The sequence below is a fragment of the Strongylocentrotus purpuratus genome, unplaced genomic scaffold, assembly GCF_000002235.5.
Source record: "Strongylocentrotus purpuratus isolate Spur 01 unplaced genomic scaffold, Spur_5.0 spur5_scaffold_10, whole genome shotgun sequence".
Taxonomy (NCBI): Eukaryota; Metazoa; Echinodermata; class Echinoidea; order Camarodonta; family Strongylocentrotidae; genus Strongylocentrotus; species Strongylocentrotus purpuratus.
In genome coordinates this window covers 9,043,754-9,067,311 of record NW_022145595.1, presented here as the reverse complement: position 1 = coordinate 9,067,311, position 23,558 = coordinate 9,043,754, and the positions used below count along the sequence as shown (strand labels likewise).

The window sequence follows — 23,558 nt, the reverse complement described above, 5'->3', positions numbered from 1 at the left end:
AACCAAGCACAGGCTAATCTTATCATATGTTTTGCTTCAAATATTAGGTGACTAACTTCATTTGTATTTGTAGGAAAATCTAATAATTATGGCAGTATATATTATGAAGTATTTAGATCCATCAAACTGTATTTTTGCTTCAAATATTAGGTGACTAACTTCATTTATAGGAACTTCTAATCATTATCGCAGTAAACATTCTGAAGTGTTAAGAAGAATATATTAGTGTGGGAATTTTTCAAATCTGCTTTGTTCTAGTGATTTCTAGTAGAAAATGGCCATCTTTATAGAAAGTCTAAACCAATAATGATAATAATATTCCACTTTTATATATATATAGCGCTTTATACGTTAATGATATCTCTAAGCGCTTTACATATATATATATATATATATATATATATATACATATACAATGCTAAGCTTGTGTTCAAGCTCTTTAAGACATATCAGTATGTGTTATACATTTTCTTTGGTATGTTTATTATAGTGTGTTTCATCAGTGGTTTCTCATAACAGGTTAAATGTTTGTGTCTAGAATCATCTTCTTTTGGGTTTTTTTTTTAACAAGGTTTCTATATGTCGTAGAAGTGAGTTGAAGACACACCACTGATAAAACTGTAACTCTGTAATGTTTTATTTACCCATAGAGCATAAACAAAAGGGAGGTGGAGAATTACGACTATGACAGATTTTAATATTAACAAATCAATCATTTTGTGGATAAGAATTGTATTCAATTATATATACATCTTTAAACTATGAATCAGGACATGCTTTATTGATTTTTTTCATAATAACATCTATTTACCCATGCTATACCTATCAACATAAACAGAAAACATATTTATTGGCCTTTAATATGAAAACTGTCTTGAAGGCTTTCAACTCGTGACATTTATATCCATGTATATGCTTGTTTAACTTCTTAAAGGTCTGTTTTTGGTAGCACATCATCTCGGTGAACATTCCTTTTATAATCACTAACATTTGCTACAGCAGTTTGCTTATAACCCACTGAACCAGATAATATTCTGCTTTTATATAGTGCTTAATACAGCCACGATGTCTCTAAGCGGTTTACATATATACTGTTACCCCGGTCATTGGATTCAATACTTGCCTGCACACATTGTGTGCACAATCTCCACTCCCTGGGGAGTATTCCAGCCAGGCGTTACTTGACGATCAAAACTGTTTGACTATCAATGACAGTCGCATCCTATGGGGTACCCATTGAACACCTGGGTGGAGAGTAGCAAGTGCAGGTTAATATCTTGCCAATGATATTAGTGCCGTGTCTGGGTTGGAACCCTCGACCTTCGCATCTCCAGTCAAGCGCCTTACACCACTAGGCCAGAACACTCTCGTGTCTGTAGTTTAGAGCCAGAAGGTGTTTAATACACAACCTTGTAATACAAATAGTACCCTTCTCGTACTCAACAGATGAAATAGAAAATAACCTCTGATCCACAAACATTAATTCATGATATACTCCTCCGATAAAAACTAAAATACCTTCTCCTCTGTAAATAAATGCCATATCTGTATGTGATTCATGTGTGCTTGTCATGATGCTATGATTTATATTCCTATTTTGCATGTATATTTCCTTCCCCATACTGACCTTTTCCTCCATTAATATTTTTCTTTAGGGGAGATCTAACTCATGCAGCTTTGCTTGTCCTATTTTCCCCTTCCCCTCCCCCTCCCCTCCCCCTCCCCCTCCCCCATCCTGATTTGCTTCCTCCAGTACCCATGCTTGTTTTATTTATACCAGAGTGTTGCCAATTGAAGTCATGCTTAGTCATGAAAGCCATTTTCATTAAGTCAATGTTCTATTGCTGAACAAAAAACAATTTGTAGGAGACAACATGCTACCCAAAACTGTGTGGAAGATGAAAGAAAATGTTGTACATATACCGGTACTTTTAAATTCCTTTTAAGGTAATTCATTTGATCTCTTTAGTCTCTAGATCAACAAGGTATATATTGTAACAGATAACTGACAATATCTCATATTCCTGTCATATTTTTTTACTTTGAAATTGCTACTGGGATAATTAAATCCAATATTGAATGTGTATGTTGGTTTCTAGTTTTAAGATGTGCATTTGTCTTACAAATGTTGCAATACTCTGCATTCTGTAGACAAATGGCGAAAACGTTTAGTTTACATGTCTAGCTTTAATAGGCATGTAGAACAGTTTGGTAAATATAGGCAAATGAAACCAGTGTTTAGGTAAGAAATGGAAGGATTCAGTAATCAGTATTCAGCATACCAAATTAATATGTCTTGTAATAATCTTTTAACAAGCCTCAACAGTATCTATTAACATTTTGAGACATAGATCTGCTGTATAACAGCTGATGGTCTCAGGGAAACAACTCTTCAAATTTACATTTTTAAGAAGGAATGTCATGTACTATTGAACATATACATGTAAGTCTAGCAGTAAGCAGAAGAGAAATTGAAATATACTTGATAAAATGGATCCTAAACACATATATATCGCAGGCAGCATTCATGTAGTATGTACTTGCATGATCGATAAGCTCTTAGCTTCCTCCTCTTAGTAGTAAAGTAAACTATTGTGTGTACAAATTTCTTGCATGTTTGTATTGATAAAGAACATTGCCTGCTGAGTGCAAGAAGGACGTTAACTCTTTGGAAAAGCTATTAAAGTCCTTCTGGTCTCAGTAGGCAATGTGTTCTGCTTCCTCCTCTTAAGAAGAGTATTGTGTGTACAAATTTCTTGCATGTTTGTATTGATAAAGAACATTGCCTGCTGAGTGCAAGAAGGACGTTAACTCTTTGGAAAAGCTATCAAAGTCCTTCTGGTCTCAGTAGGCAACGTGTTCTGCTTCCTCCTCTTAAGAATAGTATTGTGTGTACAAATTTCTTGCATGTTTGTATTGATAAAGAACATTGCCTACTGAGTGCAAGAAGGACGTTAACTCTTTGGAAAAGCTACAGTCCTTCTGGTCTCAGTAGGCAATGTGTTCTGCTTCCTCCTCTTAAGAATAGTATTGTGTGTACAAATTTCTTGCATGTTTGTATTGATAAAGAACATTGCCTGCTGAGTGCAAGAAGGATGTCAACTCTTTGGAAAAGCTATTAAAGTCCTTCTGGTCTCAGTAGGCAATGTGTTCTGCTTCCTCCTCTTAAGAATAGTATTGTGTGTACAAATTTCTTGCATGTTTGTATTGATAAAGAACATTGCCTACTGAGTGCAAGAAGGACGTTAACTCTTTGGAAAAGCTACAGTCCTTCTGGTCTCAGTAGGCAATGTGTTCTGCTTCCTCCTCTTAAGAATAGTATTGTGTGTACAAATTTCTTGCATGTTTGTATTGATAAAGAATATTGCCTGCTGAGTGCAAGAAGGACGTTAACTCTTTGGAAAAGCTACAGTCCTTCTGGTCTCAGTAGGCAACGTGTTCTGCTTCCTCCTCTTAAGAATAGTATTGTGTGTACAAATTTCTTGCATGTTTGTATTGGTAAAGAACATTGCCTGCTGAGTGCAAGAAGGACGTTAACTGTTTGGAAAAGCTATTAAAGTCCTTCTGGTCTCAGTAGGCAATGTGTTCTGCTTCCTCTTAAGAATAGTATAGTGTGTACAAATTTCTTGCATGTTTGTATTGATAAAGAATATTGCCTGCTGAGTGCAAGAAGGACGTTAACTCTTTGGAAAAGCTAAAGTCCTTCTGCGTATTGGTAGGCAACATGTTCTGCCACCTATATTAGTTTCTTCTCTGCATGCCTTCTATCCATGTTTTCTTTTATTTCTTGTATTTCATGACAGATTGAATCAGCCTCTAAGAATTTTTCGCCGACTCCTATCCCGAAAACCCCCTCCGGTTATCACTATATCAATGTATGTAGTTAGACTCTCTTCCCTAGTAGCAGCAGCATCTGTAGCAATAGAGCAACGCATTATATGCATTTCCATCTTTTTGTTCACGTTACTGCATAAAAAAGCACTTGCATTGTGATTATTTCATACTTCACGCTGTACACAAAAACAAGGTATACTACATAATATCGTTATCAAAAATATATAATTGACAGCGCTCACATCATAATACACATTTCATTAATTTGTATACATCTTCAGGCACTATTTTCAGGAAAAAATGTTTATATCATATAGTATTCTTCATATTCTTCCATCCCAAATGTATGATATTAATAGGCATACATGTATAAGTCATTCACATAGACCCAACTAATACCCCTTTCATAGTCCTTCTATCAGAGTCACACCGATGAAAATACCGATAGAATTTGCCTTATGTAAACAAAGGTGAAACCGCCGCTTTCCCTCATGTGCCTTTCATACTGGTGTAATTCGCTCGCTGTGGCGAGCCCCGGCTGGAAGTGAAGAATTATTGCGCAATCGCTTGTTGGACGCATTCAATGAAAATCAGGCCACTATGAAAGGGGTATAACTGTGGTAATTCAGCTTAGTTTTTACAAAGTTCATGCAGCTCTGGGAAATAGTCTATTTACAATTTAAGCAGTCATATTTCAGTCAAAATCAATAAACAATAAACAATTTATTTTTCACTTTATAAATTCTAGGTTAATAATTTTCCATCTAATTCATACTATTTTCATTTTTGTCAGTAAAAAACAATGAGTACCTTATCTGTTGAGAGCCAGAAGGGCATTATTCCTGTATTACATCAAATTACTTAATGTCCTTTTGGATCTGAGATGACAATTTCATTTAACATAATGTCATGTAATCATTCAGAAATCAATTTGAGCATTAAAAATCTCTTGTTTTTTTAAACAATTTACATTTTGCACATTCAAACAATCACCATTTACATGTACCTCACAATAGTATTTCACATTGCAAATCTCTTCCTTATTCATGAACTTTAAAAAAAAAAATTGCATCCAACTGACATATGATCTGTTTGGAGCCAGAAAGGCATTCACCCTTTGTAGAAATATATATTAAGTGAATGTCCTTCTGTCTCTCAACAGATCATATTGTCCGCTGAGAGCCAGAAAGGTGTTAACTCTATGTTAAAAGATATGAGTTAATGACCTGTTGGTTCCCAAGAGGCAATATGATGACAATGATAATGAAAAATAATGATAATGATAATGATAATAATGATAATGATAATGATAATGATAATGATAATGGTGATAATGATAATGGTAATAATAATGATGACAACTATAATGATAAGGATAGTAATAATAATAATAATAATAAAAATATTCAATCACTATTTTGCATATTATAGTGCACATTCTCCACTCCCTGGGAAGCATTTCAGCTACTTGCCTTTTTACATGCGTGCACATGCTCATCCAACCACCTTATGTTCTCATGTTTTCATGATTACCACTTCAGTATATATCAAACTATTTTTTTCTGTCAGACAACTAAAAAATTTGAATACCCTATTACTGAAGATGAAAATACTTGACATTTTATAAGTGTTTTCCAATCTATTGGCTTTCAAGCACATTGCATGTTTTTCAGTCAAATGCATCTTGGAGTGTTGGGAATTTTAATTCATTTCAGAAATCACAACATGAAATATATAGTTATCATTCCTCCAAGAATATTTGCATCTCTAAAGAAAAGTAGTTCTTTAGTTTTGCTTCTGATAAGTTTAAGGTCCATTTAAATAAATGTTTTAAAGTTAATTTTGAATGCTTTAAAGCCTTAACCTTGTATTAACAGTATGTAATTTACAGCGAGTTCATACTAATCTGGGCAGGTAATTCCTCGCTGTTTTCACGAAGTGACAGTAGTGAGGAAAATCGTAACGCAAAGTGAATGCAATTTTTTTTCACTAACGTCACTTCTTCACCGTCACTTCATTAAAAAACAGCGACGAATTATCCACAAATAATATAGAATGAGGTCTAGCTGAAAATTAGGTATAGAATGAGGTCTAGCTGAAAAGATAAAATTGGAAAAAGTAATAAAAACTCAAGCATTCTTTTCAAAATTAGCTTATTCAAAGCAAATGCATAATAAGCCCTGCATAGTGAGTCAGGTTATAGCCAATTAATGAAATGAAATTAATTAATGGATTAATGAAATAAATATAGATAGGGAAAAAACTATGAATGAACCAAGCATTTTTTAAATATATAATCGTTCAATTTTTTTTTATTATGATTGATTTTTTTTAATGAAACCATTTTTAGAAAGCATGTTTGATGCATTTACATTATACATGTTTATGAAGAATGGGTAGCATGCTCTTTTTTCTCTCATTTATTAAAGTTTATTATTAAAGTAAGCACGGACGCAGATGTCTGCTGCATCTTGCATCTTGCATCTTGCTTAACACATGGATGTGCAAAAGTGTATGTCAAGGATGATTGGTTGATAGGTTCTTACGTTGAGGGCAGTATGCATGAGTGCATTTTAGAACCTTCGTGTTGCGATCAATCACATTAATCGCCCTCAAGGTTAGTTTCATTTGTGAGGGAATGTTTAGTTAGGATTTATTACTGTGGTTACTATTACTACTATGACAACTATGACTACTACTAGTACTGCTTTTTATGCTACTACCACCACCACCGCCACTACTACTACTACTACTACTATGGCGACGACAACAACTATGACTACTAATGCTACTACTACTTCTACTACTAGTACTACTTCTACTTCTTCTACTACTTCTACTACTTCTACTACTACTACTACTTCTATTTCTACTATTACTTCTACTTCTACTTCTACTACTTCTACTTCTACTTCTACTTCTACAACTTCTAAATCTACTTCTACTTCTACTTCTACAACTTCTACTTCTACTTCTACTACTAGTTCTACTTCTACTACTTCTACTACTTTTACTACTACTTCTACTAATACTACTACTTCTACTACTTCTTCTACTACTTCTACTTCTACTTCTAATGCCACTACTTCTCTTTATACTACTAATAGTACTACTTCTACTACTACTTCTACTATTTCTACTACTTCTACTACTATTACTGTTACTACTTCTAGTACTGTTACATTCACATCAACAACTATGTCTATGTCTACTACTATTTGTACTGGTGCTACTATGTCTACATTTCCTAATTGTTAAATTTTTCATCAGTTTTGCTTCTCCACATTACAAATATCATGATAAGAAAGAACGCATATAGTTGGGATGTTTATTTCATCTGACATACACCCTCAATCAAGCTGTAGTGAACTATATTTCATTCCCCATTTCCTACATATAAAATTATTTTCAAGCAGCGTTTCTTCACACCATCCACAATACTTAATAAAATGAATTCCTTTCCATTTCAAATTTATATTTCAAATTATATATCTTCATTTTTTCAGTTCAGAGCATTATTATATATATTTTCCAGACATTTGTAAATCCACAGGCACTAAATGAACTAACGACTGCTGCCATCCTTATACATTAAATTCCATTATCTTGTCTACTGTTGAGAGCTAAAAGGGCATTAACTCATATCATCTTCAGATTGAGTAATTACAATCTTCTGGCTCTCAACAGATGTTCTTATGCAGCTATACCGGTGTATTTGACATCCATATATCATCTGTTTGGAGCCAGAAGGGCGTTAACTCATATACCTTAACACAGAGTCAAGGCCCTTCTGGCGCTGAACAGATGATATTACAAAGTTATTCTGGTTTCCACGAACCATGAAATCAAGAGTTATACATATTAATAATTACATATCCACCAAATTTAAAAAATATGCACTAGAAGTGGTGTTAGTCTGTATAATATTGTACCATTTTGTACCATATTGTACCATATTGAATATGATATAGACTGCTGTTTTGATGCAAACTTTTCTCTTTATTTCACCATTTTCAAAATCTATTAATAATCACTTATTTTATATATTCTGTAGAGAATTATGACATTCAAGTCCTCTAGCAACATTAAGCCATTTTCACATACTTATGCATTTTTCCTAGTATATATATATATATATATATATATTTTCGTTTCATTGGGGTTTTAGAGGTTTATATATCTTTGACGTCATCATAGTCATCTTCATAAACATGTGTCAGTGGTATTGTTGAGAAAAGATAGAGAGAGAGAGAGAGGGAGGGAGGGATAGAGAGAGAGAGAGAGAGCAAGCAAGCGGAAGAGAGGGAGAATAGAGAGAGAGAGAGAGAGGGGGAGGAACAAGGAGGAGAGAAAGAGAGAAAGAGATAGCGAGTAAGCGAAAGATGCCTTTACTTTGCAATTGCATTGATGCATGTTAAATTCAAACATTGAAGGAGTAAGAGAATGTCTAAAAAAAGAAGCAATTTGTGCAGTATACCGGTAATGTGCATAATTGCCATAAAGGTCAATGCAAACATGAAAAAGATGCTAAAAGGTAATGATATGTAAGCACTATTTCATTTCTGGATTTGAAACCTGAAGTAAATACTCTAAGATGTGATAATCGACCAAAAATGTTATGGATCTTTAAGCCAATGTATTAGTGGTATTGATTAGATTGGTTGATTGCAAGAAAGGGTATATCCAATCATCATAATCAGCTTCAATACTGTTATCATTTTATGTGTTCATATAAAGCATAATTGATTTCATAGTGTTGTTGTTTTGTCAATACTCATCTCGACTTTTATTATCACATGTGAGAATTCATGTAATGTGTGTGAATTGCTTCTCAATATTTCACATTTCTTAGTTATACATGTGATACTCAGTTTGTGGATAACTAGTTCCAGACCTATAACTTGGATTTCTATGATATTAGGGGTAGATTCTTTCTTAAATGAAAGAGATGATTATTTAATGTAAATTTCTTTTTTTTATAAAAAAATGTACTTTCAAAATCTGTGTGTTTTATGTTGTCTCTTTACACTAATTGAAAATCAAGATTGAAATAGACTCAAATTCAATGTTTGTGATGCACTATTAACTACAATGGATTGAGGGTTCTTGTAACATGTCTCTTTAACTATACTTTATATGTTTTCTTTCACCTTTTTTAAATATCTGTCTAAAGAATGTTTCTTTCATTTGCTATCATTTCTAATTTTTATATTTTTGTGGGTTTCTTTTTCTTTCCTTTTCTTTTCTCCTTTTTTATGTGGAATAATTTGGTCAACCTCCTTGTCTATCTCCCTTCTTCTCTCTTCGACCTCTTCTCATCCCTCCCCATTATTTATTCCATGGTTTAATGGCTTCTTGCTGTCCCTCCCACCCTGTTGACCTGTCCACCCCTCTATCAGACCGAAGATGAATCCAGCCTATTGGCAGCGCCCACTGGTGAAGCTCAGGTGTGTGGTTTAGTCCATTCTCAAATCGGGTGAGATTAGGACAGTTTTTTTTGTCTTCTCACATGTGGTTTGTTTTACCACTTCAGAGGTTGTGTTAACTATTTTTTTTTTCACTGTACATTTTTTCGATTGCATGCTTCAAAAATGTTTTCAGTTTAGATTAGATTTCGTTTTTCCAGAGTCACAATGAGTGTTAAAAATGCCTTGTCCTTTAGTGAAAAAAAGAAGAAAGTGAAATGTTCTTTTATTTATTTCAAAAGAAATTTACAGGCAAACAAATTATATCAACCCTTATCCATTACCAAATATTATCCATAATCAAATTTTATATCGCAACCCGTTTCATTTCAAATTTTACCACTATTATTTCTATAAACATTTCATACATATATATAGAAATTACCCCTTCACGTATAAAGCATCCCTACAATGCAAAATCACCATATATCTCGGCTGAACAAAAAAAAAGTTCCCTCGCAAATTTTCATTTGACTTTTTAAAAGCATCATTCCATTTAGTTGCATTTAATTTTGGAACCAGTGTATTCAACGCACACATTTTTGGACTAATAGCCTGATGATTGCGACCGTGGACGTTTTCTTAACGTTATTTTTGGAAACTCTAACCTAGACGAAGCCCCTGTTTCCTTGTACTAATTGTCATGTAGAGCATGGACTTGACTTATTGCCCCCACCCCCTTCTTGAAAGTTATCTGTTGAGAGCCAGAAGGGCATTGACTCTCTGTTTAAGTATACGAGTTAACGCCCTTCTGGCTCTTGCCAGGCTAAGTGTGTGTGCCGCCTGCCACAGATTTAGCTCCAAACACCCAAAGAGACTGTAGCTTAAAAACCATACCACCTGACTACCAAACTCTTACCCCTCCCTCCCCCTCCTCCTCTCCCCCCTCCTCCTCATCCTTCTCCTCCGCTCATCATTCATTCAATCTATCCTGAAACCTCCCCCTTCCCTATCATTCATGCAAAACTAACACAAAAAATGCTAACTCCACATGCAACTGATTCAAGCGGTAAGTTTTCAATTGCAATTAAGTTTTATAATGGTTTGCAGATGGAGAAAAGATATCCACTTTGCAACAAGATTTGAGGCTGTTTAGATACAGTGAAAATAATGTACAGGAGCATAGAGTGATATGTAGCTCATCAAAGCTTTAAAAGAAATCTGATAGAAAAAACAAAAATAATACCCCCCCCCCCCCTCCAAGAAGTTATTGTCACTTTAACATCAGTAAGCCTCAAGAGAGCATCTGAGAAAAAATATTTTAAATCAGTTTAGATGATAGAAATACGCACCTGTAGAGAATTTAAATGTGATGTTTAGTGTTAGTTGTGCACTAGTATGTTGAAAACAAGTAACTAGAAGTTTAACTCTAGATTTTTTTCATTAGAAATGTTTCTATAATGAGGTTTTTGAAGCATCAACATAATATTCTAAAGAAGTTACAATGCTTCGCAGGCTACAAAGGTACTGCACAGAAATATATTTGGACTAGATAATGTCATACAACTAAAAATTTCGTAGCCCATGGAGTAGACTCACCCTAATTATATTAATTGTATACTGAACTAATATAAGGGGCATTTCTTATGCTAGCATGGGAATAACACAGATGAAACTCCTAGCAAATTATCTTATGTCTAAAACCTGTACTCCTGTCGCAAAAAGAAGTTTATGAAATGAAATCTTGTCAGCAACATGTTAAAATCACAGACATAACTGAAAAGAAAATATCCTGGAATACCGGTTTAAAATTAGTTTTGGTAAATGTTAATGACTTTCCTATCGGTCTTCTATCACTTTCCAATCACTTCACACGTTTGTCTTTTAAAACTAAACACCTACATGTACACACTAACATTGCACTCTTAAACTATTTCAAAACCTGTCCCATCATGGCCCTTATCACATCACTGCAACCACCCCTCCCCCTTCCCTCCCTTTCTACAGCATACACCCTACTTTTTCCTTTCCGCCATTTTATCTTGCTGTCTTTCCAAATCATTCATTTGCCTTTTGTTCTGAGCATTAATTTGTGTTTTTTTTCTTCAATATTGTTTGTTTTTGTTTCGTCCTCCCTTAATGAGTTCATATTTTTTGTTTTAAGTGTGCAGAGTTTCATTTCTTTTGAGTTGACGTTCAGTTGTTGAATTTCATTTCATTTTGAATCTCCTAATAGCAGATGTGTCATCTTGTTGACCGTAGACTAACCTCCAAGCTCCATTCTGTTTTCTAGGTGCTGATGAGTTGGACCCATACTGATTTCTGCTCTCGATTCAAAGTGGACCATCTCTTGAAGCATGTTGTTTGGGGGTGAACCATCTCTTGAAGCATGTTGTTTTGGGGGTGAACCGGCTTTTACAAAAAAAATGGTGTTCATCAAAGCAGTACAATATAAAAAGTCTATAACAAACATAGCAAAATGTTTGGTGGGATATTCTTGTGAATATTTATATTTACTTGTTTTCTCAAGTTTAAAAAGAGAGGGAAAAACCTCTGATACTTGACATAACTGTATACCAGAGCTAACAGGCAAAAGGGAGTGTTATTAGAATACTATGTTATCATCAATAGTGTTCAGGCATTCTAGGGTTCATATTCTACCGAACAGATTGTGACTCGAATATGTCAAGAGTGTTTTTGGCAGGTTAATTTGGTTTATAAAACAAAATGGCTTGTATCAGAAATGATTCAGCAATTCCACCAGAAATTCATGCCTGATTTCACAAACTGGCGTAATTGCAATTCTTAATCCTTATGCTCTCGTGTCGGGTCCTGAAAGTCGGAGACGACGAATTGTTGAAAAATTCCGGGCTTCATTCCTTCCATCCTGTTGTCTTCAAACCGTTGGTCCACTTTCAATCCAGCAAGTTACTTTCCCTCCCTCAAAAGAGGGACAGAGTAACATCTTTTGCAGCTTTCTATAATCGAAAACAAAATCTACATATCCTGTAACTCCACCCCGAACCATGCTTCCACTAGTTTACATATACATTTCCATCATTTCATATATCGTCTGATTGGAACCAGAAGGGCATTGAGTCATGTATTTCAATGGACTTAACACCTTTCTGGCTCTGAACAGACGTTATCGTGCCGGCAAACGATACCGAAGAACCGCAGGTATTTCATGAAAGATGCGGTGATTGATAACTATTCCAGAGTGCTTCATTGCCTAAACCCTATCTATACTCACCGTATGACTTTTATGATTTTTCGGCTTCCCCCTAAAAAAGAGAAAACGGTTCATACAGGGTTACGCCACACCATTTCTGATGTCGCAAACTAAGACCAGTCTGGTAAATAGCAAGTATTCCGTTTTGAGTGTAGCCCATGTGATGCTTCGTGCTGATTTGAAATGAATATTTTCTATCTCTTTATAGTTTTTGGTCATGCTTCACGTAATTTTTTATCATCAGCACTCGATAACTGTATCTTACGTTTTTCTTTATTACTATGCACTCTGTCAGAAAGAAAAAAAAAGGAAAAAAAGAACTTGATACGTGAAATTATTCAAGCAAGGAAATCGAAGTGAAATTATGTATTATGTAGGAGATAGAAAGCACGAACCATGTCATCGAGAATTCATTGCATCGTCATCAATTTATGTGAAACGTGAAAGAAAATATCTATGCCGATTGACTATTTCTTGCAACATGCACCATCAATGTTCGTTTCATATGTTCAACGAATGAATCAGATGTCATTACTTTGTGCGTTTGATTGTGTTATTCTCGTAGATCTGTGTGATTTACTTTTAAAGGCATGCATTTAAGTGTTCCTAATTTTGATTAAAGGTACTTTGATTTACCATCATGCATCAATCATGCATGTAACAATCAACATTCTGAAATTATTTAACATTCATCTGTTTAATTGATATCAATATCAAAATGAATTTGCATACATGCTATTCATTGTTGTTTGATGGTAATTAATGGTGTTTCTATAAAGAATCCACTGTATCAAAAATCACCCCTTTCAATGTACATACATTATTTTTTGATTTGTTTGATTTTACAAGCTTTGAGAGTGACATCGTTCAATTAATTCCCTTACATGATATTTCATACCACATTTTAAGTAAATTTATCAAGATTGTCTTATATTTCTGTGTTGTTCACTTCAAAAGAGAACTTAGATAATTAATTTGTAATGCTCACTCTGTCAAGTCCTCAAATTAAAGCAAGTATTTTAAAGCTCGTCGTCTTTTTTCAACATTTTTCTCTTATCTGTTGTTATTCACAGTAAAAATGTTAAAAATCAGTAAATGAAAATGAATTTTGAAGTCTATTTTTCCAATCTAATTTTCTTAGTTATAATGAATTTTGTGAAAAGTTTGGTATGCTATTTGCCTCTTTTAATTGTTTGGCGAGGAGTTCCTAAACATATTATGTGAGGAAAAAAATATTATATGAAGAAAAATTAAATTATTCTTCAGGGCATGAGTGCAATATAAAATGAAATTTACAATTTATTATCTATCTCAGTCTCTTTGACTTGTTATTTTAATACTTTGAATAATTTGAAACAAAATTACTAATTCACAAATCCTGCCCAAGCCTTTTTATGCCACCAGTTTCTCCCTTTCTGTTTTGATTTTTGAAATACATTTGAGTCTTTTTCAAAAGCTTTTGAATTTGTTTATTCAATTTCAATGAGATAAGCTTGTATGCCACAGGCAATTGCTGATCTCCTAATTTAGACACGTTCAAAAACTTTTGAGAGAGGCATGAAGCAAACATCCCTGATTGCAGCTTGTTTTCTCCTTAAAGCCACCATCATTTTTCCCTGAGTACCAGCTAAAGCTTCTGCTAACTTCACCATGTGTAACTGTGCTCACTGCTTTTTGACTTCCACAGAGTAAATGTACCTTGAGCACAGTGTCAGTGGCATGGATGAGACGCTAATCCGTTTTCATTTCCCCATTATTTTGTCATTCTCATATGTCCTGCATATCAATTGTCATTGTTTCTTTCACCTGCTTGTAGCGTTAAAAAATAAGAAAGAAAAAGACAATATATGTTGGCTAGAAGTTGATTCCACTACCTTGTAAATTCCATAGATCCTTGCTGTTTTATTCCTGTGCCCGAGTAGTTGATTTTTGGACAGAAAAACCCCCTGCAGTTTACCTTTTTTTAAAATCTTCACATTGATAATATGTTCATCTAATCTTAGTCTAGCTTTCCAGATTCCATTGAAAAGATGGACTCCGGTTTTACTACTCAGAAATCACAAATGCTTTAAATATATATTCAAATATGTATGCATAGCCGCACAGCCAGAAGGTTCACTAAAATTTGTCTTAAAATGGAAAAGTTGGTCATGTCTAACAAATTTCTAACATTCATTTATATTGCATAAATTATGATATCATTATTTAAAGAATAAATCTGTTTAATCTGGCTAAATTTTGATGGGGTCTTTGACATATTTCATCCCCATTTTGATAAGATTCAATTTGCTTTTATTTGCACTTGTTTTTTTCTTGTGTAATTGTTCATTTGATATTGCTTTGCCTGTATGTTTTTTAAGTGGAAGTTCAATTTTTTTTTTGCCACACAGTTTGTCAAACTTTGAAAAGTAACTTGTTAATTTGTTCTAGCTGTGATTTCTTGTTTTGAAGACAGAGCAAAATACAATTCATATTTCTGTTCTGCTTTCCAGCATTGAAAATTTGTAAACAGGGAAACTTTTGATGTGTTTCGTTATTCAGTCTGCCAATATAGTTGGTCAAATGGACACTTCCCTGTACTGTAGAGGGGTTAAAATATGTCATAGAGACTTCCATTATAATTATTTAGGGCATGTAGACAAATATAAAACATTTACCATGAGAGAATGCTTTGTGTGGGTGTAAAATTCAACAATTGATGGCATATCATCAGTTGATGGCATATCATTAGTTTCTCATTTCCCCCAAGGTAACAATCAAAGCATCATCCTTTTCCCTCACGATAGTTCAATGATGGTGCAGAAGGGAGGGGGAAGGAAATGGTAAATAGTATTGAAGACAATATTTTCTTTGATTAGATCCAGATAAAGAATAGGGATGGTAGAAATCTGATAACATTCCATTTGATTTTTTTTTAATTTGTCCCTAATAATTTTGAAATTAGATTCCTAAATACCTGCAGATGATATATTTTGGAATAGATAAAGTGACCCTTGACCTCATGCCTGCCAGTTTCCTGTCAAGTTGCTCAATAACATCATGATTGCATTTAAACATATGCATTCAAATAACGATTGCATGATCTTGTATGCGATCGCATTATAAATGCATTCCACTGTGTGCAATCACATTATGATTTCATTCTATTGTGTGGGATACCATCAAGATCGCATTCCATTGTTTGTAATCACATCGTGATTGCATCATGATGGTATCCCGCTTTGTGCTATCACTTAATGATTGCCATCTTTGTATGACCAAAGGATATTCATGTAGCATGGCAGGAAATGGCAGTCATGTTATGAACTTTGTAGACAAGGGTCACATTATCTATTGTAAATGTATCTATGCTCATCATTTACTGAGAGATAGAGGGTCGTTAAGTCTAGATAAAAGTCTATGAATGCCTTTCAGGGCCCTGTTGCATAAAACGTACCATTGATGGTAACTTTGCCATCAATGGCAACTACCATGGTAACAGGGCTCAACAGTCAATCAAAATCTAGGTTTCCATGGTAGTAATACCATTGATGGCAAAGTTACCATCAATGGTAAGTTTTGTGCAACAGGGCCCTGGTTGTCAGCAGACATAAATGGGAGTAGAACCTTTGAGAAAATAGTTTTCTTATGAAGTTTAGATTAATCTTTACAAGAAATTAGGGAATTTGATTAGGGCTTGTATAGGGAAATGCAGAAACTGATTTTTGCTTTTTTGTTGTGGCCGTCTTTTTTCAGCAAGTACCCAGGGGATCATGGCAAAGTAACTACCTGGAAGGATGCGGGAATGAGATGTATACAGAGTATCTTTCTAAATCCTTTACTGGACTAAGCTTTCCAGAAGTTACACAGTAAGTAGACAAATACACTTTTTTAAATGATGGTAACCGAATACTCTATTTTATACCCTTTGAGAGTGCACGTTTAAAGCGTGCCAATCAGAGAAGGAAAAAAAGAAATTTCTGTACAGCTAGAATTTGTAAAATCAACCTCATAATAGGTAACCTAAGACTAAGATCAACTTTAAGTTGGACTTAATTATGGCAGGCCGTCTATGCCACTGTTCGCTCTCACCATTTACCAAGGGACGTACAAATCATGGTCACAAATCTACAGAATTTACATTTTTATAATTCATTATTGACAGAAAAAACATTATCTAAAGATCATAATGGTGAGAGCAATTAGTGGCATGAACAGCCTGCCATTGTAAAGTCCAATTTAGAGTAGATCTTAATCTTTGTGAAACACACCCTTGGCATTCTAAGGATCGGTAAAGAAGTATAAAGAAATTAAAGAATAACCTAAAATGCCCACATGAGACCCAAGTCGGACTTGGGTTCTTCTATGTGATAAGTCGATGTGTGCATCGACTAGTCTACCGGTACTCGCAATCTGTCTTCACCATTTCCTTCTTTTTCAGTGTCTACTCATTCTATTCTTTATTCCTATCCCATTTCATTATTATTTTCTTTCAAAATGTTTGTGTGCCATGTTGTTTTCTTTGTTAATTATCTCCCATTCTGTTTGGTATGATGTAATCACCATTCCTTATTTTGTTACTTCCTATTAAAGAATTTGCTTCCAGAAGCTGAAGCTGCTAATCATTGCTGTGGAGGCAAACATTGATACAGTCGAGAGTGTGTAAGTATAAACCGACTTCATATTTTAATGAACCATCACCTGTAGAGTCACCTATCCAATGTTATCAATGTTTAATCTAAGATGCATGGCCCTACGTGTTATCAGTGTCTGTGATATTGTGTAATATGGAAGCCCTAACAAAATTGCGCTTCAAAATGATCATGAAATGCCTCAAAAAAGTAAAAATCTTTGAGTGACCGGTTTTACGATACCCATTTCTCCCAATAGACTGTAGTGTAATTAAAAAAAACGTTAGGAAAACGAAAAATGACATTTCGATTTCCAATCATAAATGTCTTGATAATCAGACAGGCGAAAGTCATGGGATTCCTGACTGATCTAAAGGTTTATAATTATGATTGCAGCATGAGCTAAATCCAGGATTTTGTTTCAGAATCTGAGGCAATGTTACCGAGTCACTATAAGTTTTAGTGTGCTCTCAAAGTAAATTGACATGATATACCCGTAAAGTACCGTAAATCTCAGTGTATAAGATGCACCTGTGTATAAGACGCACCCCTATTTGGGGGGGAATTTTTTTTTTTTTTGCTGCTCCATAGACAGCAAGCCAGATCCGTGTTCAAAAACGCATGTGGGGAAGGACCTTTATTTTACTGCGAGGTGCAGTTAAAGGTGCCGATTTGTTCTTGTGAACTTGTCACAAATAATAGTAACAATGTCATTTTTAAAACTAAAGATACCAGAAAAAAATTTCTCCAAGTCCAAACAGAAATCCGGCCATACAGATAGCGTTGTTGTAGTTCGATCCTACAGTTTGATGCTTTGCCATCACTATAACCCAGGTGACAAATAGTGAGAGTACATTACTGTTGCAAATTTGTAACCTGGATTACAGATTATATAATCTAGTACAGTTTTACTCACTATGAACATGACAGACAAAGAAAGCGGACAAAATATACAGTTCCTCAGGTAGACAAAGGATCATCCCTTCTCTGCTATTATGTAAAATGGTGAATGTGCATGTGACACCTGTTCTACATATTTTTACATAATAGCAGTGAAGGGATGTTCCTTTGTCTTCCCGAGGAACTGTATATTTTGTCCGCTTTCTTTGTCAGTCATATTCATAGTGACTGTGCCACTTCAAATAACTTCCTACAGTATCGTACTCTGACTGTATTGGTGTGAGTGGTGAGTCAACACACCTTGTATGACTGAGCTGGGAGACATTGCAGGTGGAGGGGGCATAAATCAACCCACATACACACAAAAAAAAAAAATATATATATATATATATATACATATATATATATTTTTGTACGCACCCCAGACTTCTTTTTTTTTTCGGTGGGAAAAAAGTGCGTCTTATACACAGAGATTTATGGAAATGTGTGAAACCAATTGAATACCTATTATATAGAGTAGCTTTTGTTCAGAATGTTTGCTTTGTCATGATATAGATGAATCAGTTCAATTTTGTTTTACATTAAAATGATTTAAACTACCAATATCATGTAAAATGTAACATTTCAAACACAGTTTTTGGGCTTTTGGAACAAACTTTGTTGTGTGCTTTTGCTACAGAATTTCAATAGTAGTTATAAGAAAATTAAGTTAATTGCTATCTCATGTGATTATCTTTTCTCCATGTATTCTATCCCATGATGCAGCATTGCTATCAATCCCGGCCCTCATGTCCGTGTCCAGGAAGGAACTCTGGGATTCTTCGTCGCCCCATCAGCTCAGGAGGTCAAAAGGTAAAGGTCAAATATGCAACTGTTTCAAATTTTATGGTGTGAAAATGGTCTTCTTCTTCCATTAAAGCCTGTCTGCACTAGTTTGGCCAGGAGAGATTAGACCTCCCTGCATGGTCACTGACAGGTGGTTATCTCATCAACTCAGCTCTCAATTAACATAAGAAAAAGAGGATCATGGGGGACCAACGGGCACCGCTTAGGCATTTTTTTCTATATAGAGGCAGCAAGTAGCTTTAATTAGTGTAGTCGGGCTTTAATTTTTTAAGGGCTATGCAGCCTGTCATGGAGATGATCCAAATATTACAAGCGGTTTAAGGAAGACTAAGGAGGTTTAATGGCATAAGGGCATTAGCTGTCTCGGAGTAGTCACTGGAAGCTCTCTACTTTACATTTCCCGATGGGCTTTTCCATTCTGTGGTCCCATTGATTTCATTCATGTTTATATGTAGAGGTGTTGCAGTCTAGTGTTATAGCCATCAGGCCATTTATCACATGGTTAAGGATTTGAATCCCTGCCATGGCACTCATATCCTTTTCTTGCCCTAGCCAACCGTTCATGATAATGCCAGACAGCAACAAGCGCAAGAAACAGCTGAGGCAACATGACAGACACAACTAACACCAAAGCATGCTCGTGACATATGTACACAACTATGCCCATCACTCGTACCTTGATTTTGACTGATTGGTTTATTGACTTTCAGTACAGTCATTGACTCTTTACATGCTGTTATTTTTAATGTGAATTTTTAATTTTGTTCTCTGTTACAGGGCCTACTTCTACTGCAAGTCGTGTCACGAGGATGTTGTTGATGTAGATAAGATCAAGCAATGTGGCTGCGATAATGGTATGTTGACCTTTGACCTTATAGTGCAGTGACTAGAAGTTCATCTCTTCTGTCCTCGTCTCTTTTCTCTCTTCATCTCTCTTTGTCTCTCTCCCTCTCTCTGTCTTTTTCTTTCTCTCTCTGTCTCTCTCCGTCTCTCTTCCTCTCTCTTTCTCTCTCTTTCTCTCTCTGTCTCTCTCTCTTCCTCTCTCTCTCTCTTTCTCTATTTCTCTTCTCTTCATCTCTCCCACTCTATTACTCTCTCTCTCTCTCTCTCTCAAGTTATGTGTATCTATCAACATTTCTTAGGAAGGGTTCAGCAATATACCAGTTTGCAGTTGAAATCTAACACATTCTAAAAATATGTCATATATTTGATAGATTGCAGTGTCTAATGTATTAATGTAAATTATCCAGTATTATGACTCTGTCATACAAATTCTACATCTCTTTCTCTAAGAATCTGTGAAGCAAATATATTGAACATTCCAACTTGTTTTGTTGTTGCTATTGTAGTCAAGTAACTGATATTTGCAAGAAAATTGTAGAACTTTATGTGTATAGACTCAAACTTATATATAGTTAAGAGGGCATTGTATTTGCTGTGATGATCATAATTGTAAAAAAAAAAGTGAAATCCTTTAGGGCAGGGTTCTTGTCAGTTATACAGTATATAAGACATCATAACAATGATTAATACTCTTTAAAATATTTATATTGAAGACTTAATATATTGACAATTTTTTCCTTATGATTCTCTATATGGTTGTATAATAAGAGATGTTAATTAATATGATTTATGAATATGCCTACAAACATATATATACACCATACCCTTCCCTTCGGTGATCTTGTTGCATATGTAAAAATCGCACTATCGTGCACACAGTTTAGTATACATATTGCCCGCCTGCACGTGTTTGACTGTTATATATATATATTTATTCATATCCTTGAAATCTACAAGGCCTTGTACTCACTGAATAGAAATCTGAGCTGCACAAATCCTCTCTTTCTAGCACACCTTATTATACACTATATGTAAAACATAGCCAACTCTTGGCAATACCGAAAATATTTATATATATCATCTAATCGTTTGTTTTGTTCAGTGAATGTATCAGACATTTGTATGCGATTGTTTCGTTCAGTCATTTTGTTGTATGCGTCTGTGATTGTTTTGTGCCCTAGACCTAGTCTTAGTAGGAGGTAGCGTCTGTTTAGAGCCAGAAGAGTACTAACTCAATCCGTTAGCCACAAAGTCAATGCTCTGCTGGCTCTCACCAGTAAAATGATATTGTCTCACATATTGTGATCATTGCCTTTGTTGAGAGTAGTCACTCTTTTCGTATTTTTTCTTCATTATTTCAAAGGAAGATATGAATAGCTCCAAGTCGATCAGTATTCAAACTAAAGCATGTCTTGGAAATAAGTTTAAGTTCATCTAGATGACCAGAAAGCTTTTGTCAAGCTTTCCTGACATAGCTTTAACTAAAAAAACTGGGTTTGTCAATTGGTAAATGCAACTCTTTCTTGAGTTGCCATTTTGAAGAGAGCCCAAGTAAAGGCTGTATTAGAGGCCCCAAGAAGGCGAGCTCTACGGTCTATTAAAACTCTCATTCTCTCCTGTAGCATCTACACTTTATTATTTTCTAATGTCCTTTTGCCCTTCGTAACAATCACTCCACATTTTGTTTGGCTCAATAAATTTTGATTAAAAGCCCTAAAAAATAAACCAAATATACCAGATACCCAAGTGGAAAGGACACAAATTTCTCCACACACTGCATTCCTTTTTTCTTACAAGACGTTATTGCACATGGTGCTAGGAATTTTATGAAGGTAAATGAGTTTTAAAATCCTTAAATTAGCAACAAGTTGGGAGATTACAATCATTGTTTTTCAATAAAAATTGGCAATTTCTTGAACGTTTCTACAGCATTCCCGCCCATGTTTATTGTTCTCATAGACATTACATTTTATTCTATCAACGTAGCGATAAAAGAAAAATATTATTGTTGCCAATTTAAAGAACAATAAGTGATCAATTTAGCCCTAAAATAAATTCTGTCCTGAAGGGTTGATAAGGTTTACAAATGCTGTCCAACTCTCCTTGAGTTGAATACATCACGGTTGTGTTCCCTTTGCAAAAAAGTACTGAAATGAATTTGCAATAATTAACTTTTTTACCACTGTGAACTGGTTTTTGTTTTGTGATAATGAAGCGCTACGAGATGGTAAGTTCCATCGATCTGAGGAACTAGTTGAGATTAAGCGCATTTATTTGTAAGAATTGCACAATGAATATAATTTATGCAGGTATTGAGCAGTTATATGAGTTCGCACAGGATACATTGGAATTTTTTTTTTACAGGGGATTCAAATGTATTTGAACCTCTAAAAAATTGCCTCTTGTGTAAACAGCCCGCCCGTAGGTGATATCAGTGCATGGTTGTGTAAAAAAAAATGTCCGCCAATTAGAAAGATTCATCTCCTCCACCTCTTGTTCTGTGCATGGTTAAACACCAGTATGATTTCTTATTCCTGATTAATTTGCACCACTTTTATTTTAGTAACTAGTATCCCTCCTGAGCATGGATGCTGAATGTTTTAGGAGACACGCCTACACCTTCCCGAACTCGATGTTTTTAACTGCAAGCCTGCCGCCCGGCCCCCTGCATGCCTCCCGCACCGACAACTAACAATTTCTCTCTCCCATAACAGCCAGACAACTTTTTCTTTCTCTCGTCTCTTTAAAACAACCGTCTGCATATCGTTTCCCATTTTTCACAGCGGACTACCTCAACAGACGACGCATTTCCTCGGTCCGCAAAAACCGAATTTTCGGCGGCCATAAGAAGAAGAAGCAGCACCCGCCAACTTCTTCAACAGGTTTTCTACCTTTTCTATCTCGTTGCTTTCTCATTGCTTTATGCTGTGTTCCTATTCAAGTTATTTTTTGTTGTTTCTCATTTACACTTAATTTTTTTGTCCCACAATGCTTGGCTGCCTGAGAATGTACTACCATAATCAATCCATCGTGCTTGATTCATTTTTTTAATCCAGGGGGTGTTTCACAAAGATCCGAAGTAGAACTTAACTCTAAGTTGGACTTTAACATTATGGAGAGCCATTTTGTAGCCTTAGAATAAAGTATATTAAAAAGCAATAATTTAAGTAGTTTAAACTTTTCATAAATTCAACTTCAGGAACATGAAATCTCCTTGATGATAGAAAATATGAATGATTGGAATCACAATTTTATTCCTTTTGAACTAACTTTTACAAAATATTTTCAATGATGCTGACGGCTTTCCATAATTGTTAAGTCCAACTTAGAGGTAAGTTCAATGTAGGATCTTTGTGAAACACCCCCAGCATATATAATATGATGTTATGCAATTAACTGAATGCCATATTCATTGTTCTCACAAAAAGGAAACGGGCGCTGACTTTATTTAACAGGACCTTAGAGTGCACTAGAGGCATTGCGAAAATTAATAGATCTCATCGGAAAGATTTTGCACTAGATGTTGTAGATTGTAGAAATATTTCCAAGATAAAAATGTTGCTGATCTAATTTAAAACAAAAGAAATTTAGAAACATCTAGAAAGCATATAGCTCATTTAGCAACTGAAAATTCTGTACTTGTAGACTTCTAAACATGTACTCTCATTTTTGTAGAGAAGGGGATTTTTCTTTTTACAAAGCTGCAAAATTGCTCATGCCTCTTTTTCTAGTATAGTCTAGATTTTACCAATATCAATCTAGCTGCAATTTGCATAAAACCCACCAGGGACTTGACTATCATTAAATTGTTTAGTGACAAAAAAATATATTAATACAGTCATCCAATTGCATAGCATTTCATTCATTAGTTTTCTTTGTAATTAAATA

At 34.8% G+C, this 23,558-nt stretch overlaps 1 protein-coding gene across 1 annotated transcript in view; it reads left to right on the top strand.

The window, feature by feature from the left end:
- LOC578468 (calcium-activated potassium channel subunit alpha-1) overlaps positions 1-23,558 on the top strand; it is a 79,268-nt gene that overhangs the window by 20,134 nt on the left and 35,576 nt on the right. Inside the window, exons 6-12 of the mRNA XM_030980087.1 lie at positions 3,804-3,875; positions 9,234-9,281; positions 16,207-16,319; positions 17,044-17,112; positions 18,747-18,833; positions 19,605-19,681; positions 22,454-22,552. Coding sequence (XP_030835947.1) covers positions 3,804-3,875; positions 9,234-9,281; positions 16,207-16,319; positions 17,044-17,112; positions 18,747-18,833; positions 19,605-19,681; positions 22,454-22,552 — 565 coding nt within the window. The remainder of the gene's footprint in view (positions 1-3,803; positions 3,876-9,233; positions 9,282-16,206; positions 16,320-17,043; positions 17,113-18,746; positions 18,834-19,604; positions 19,682-22,453; positions 22,553-23,558) is intronic.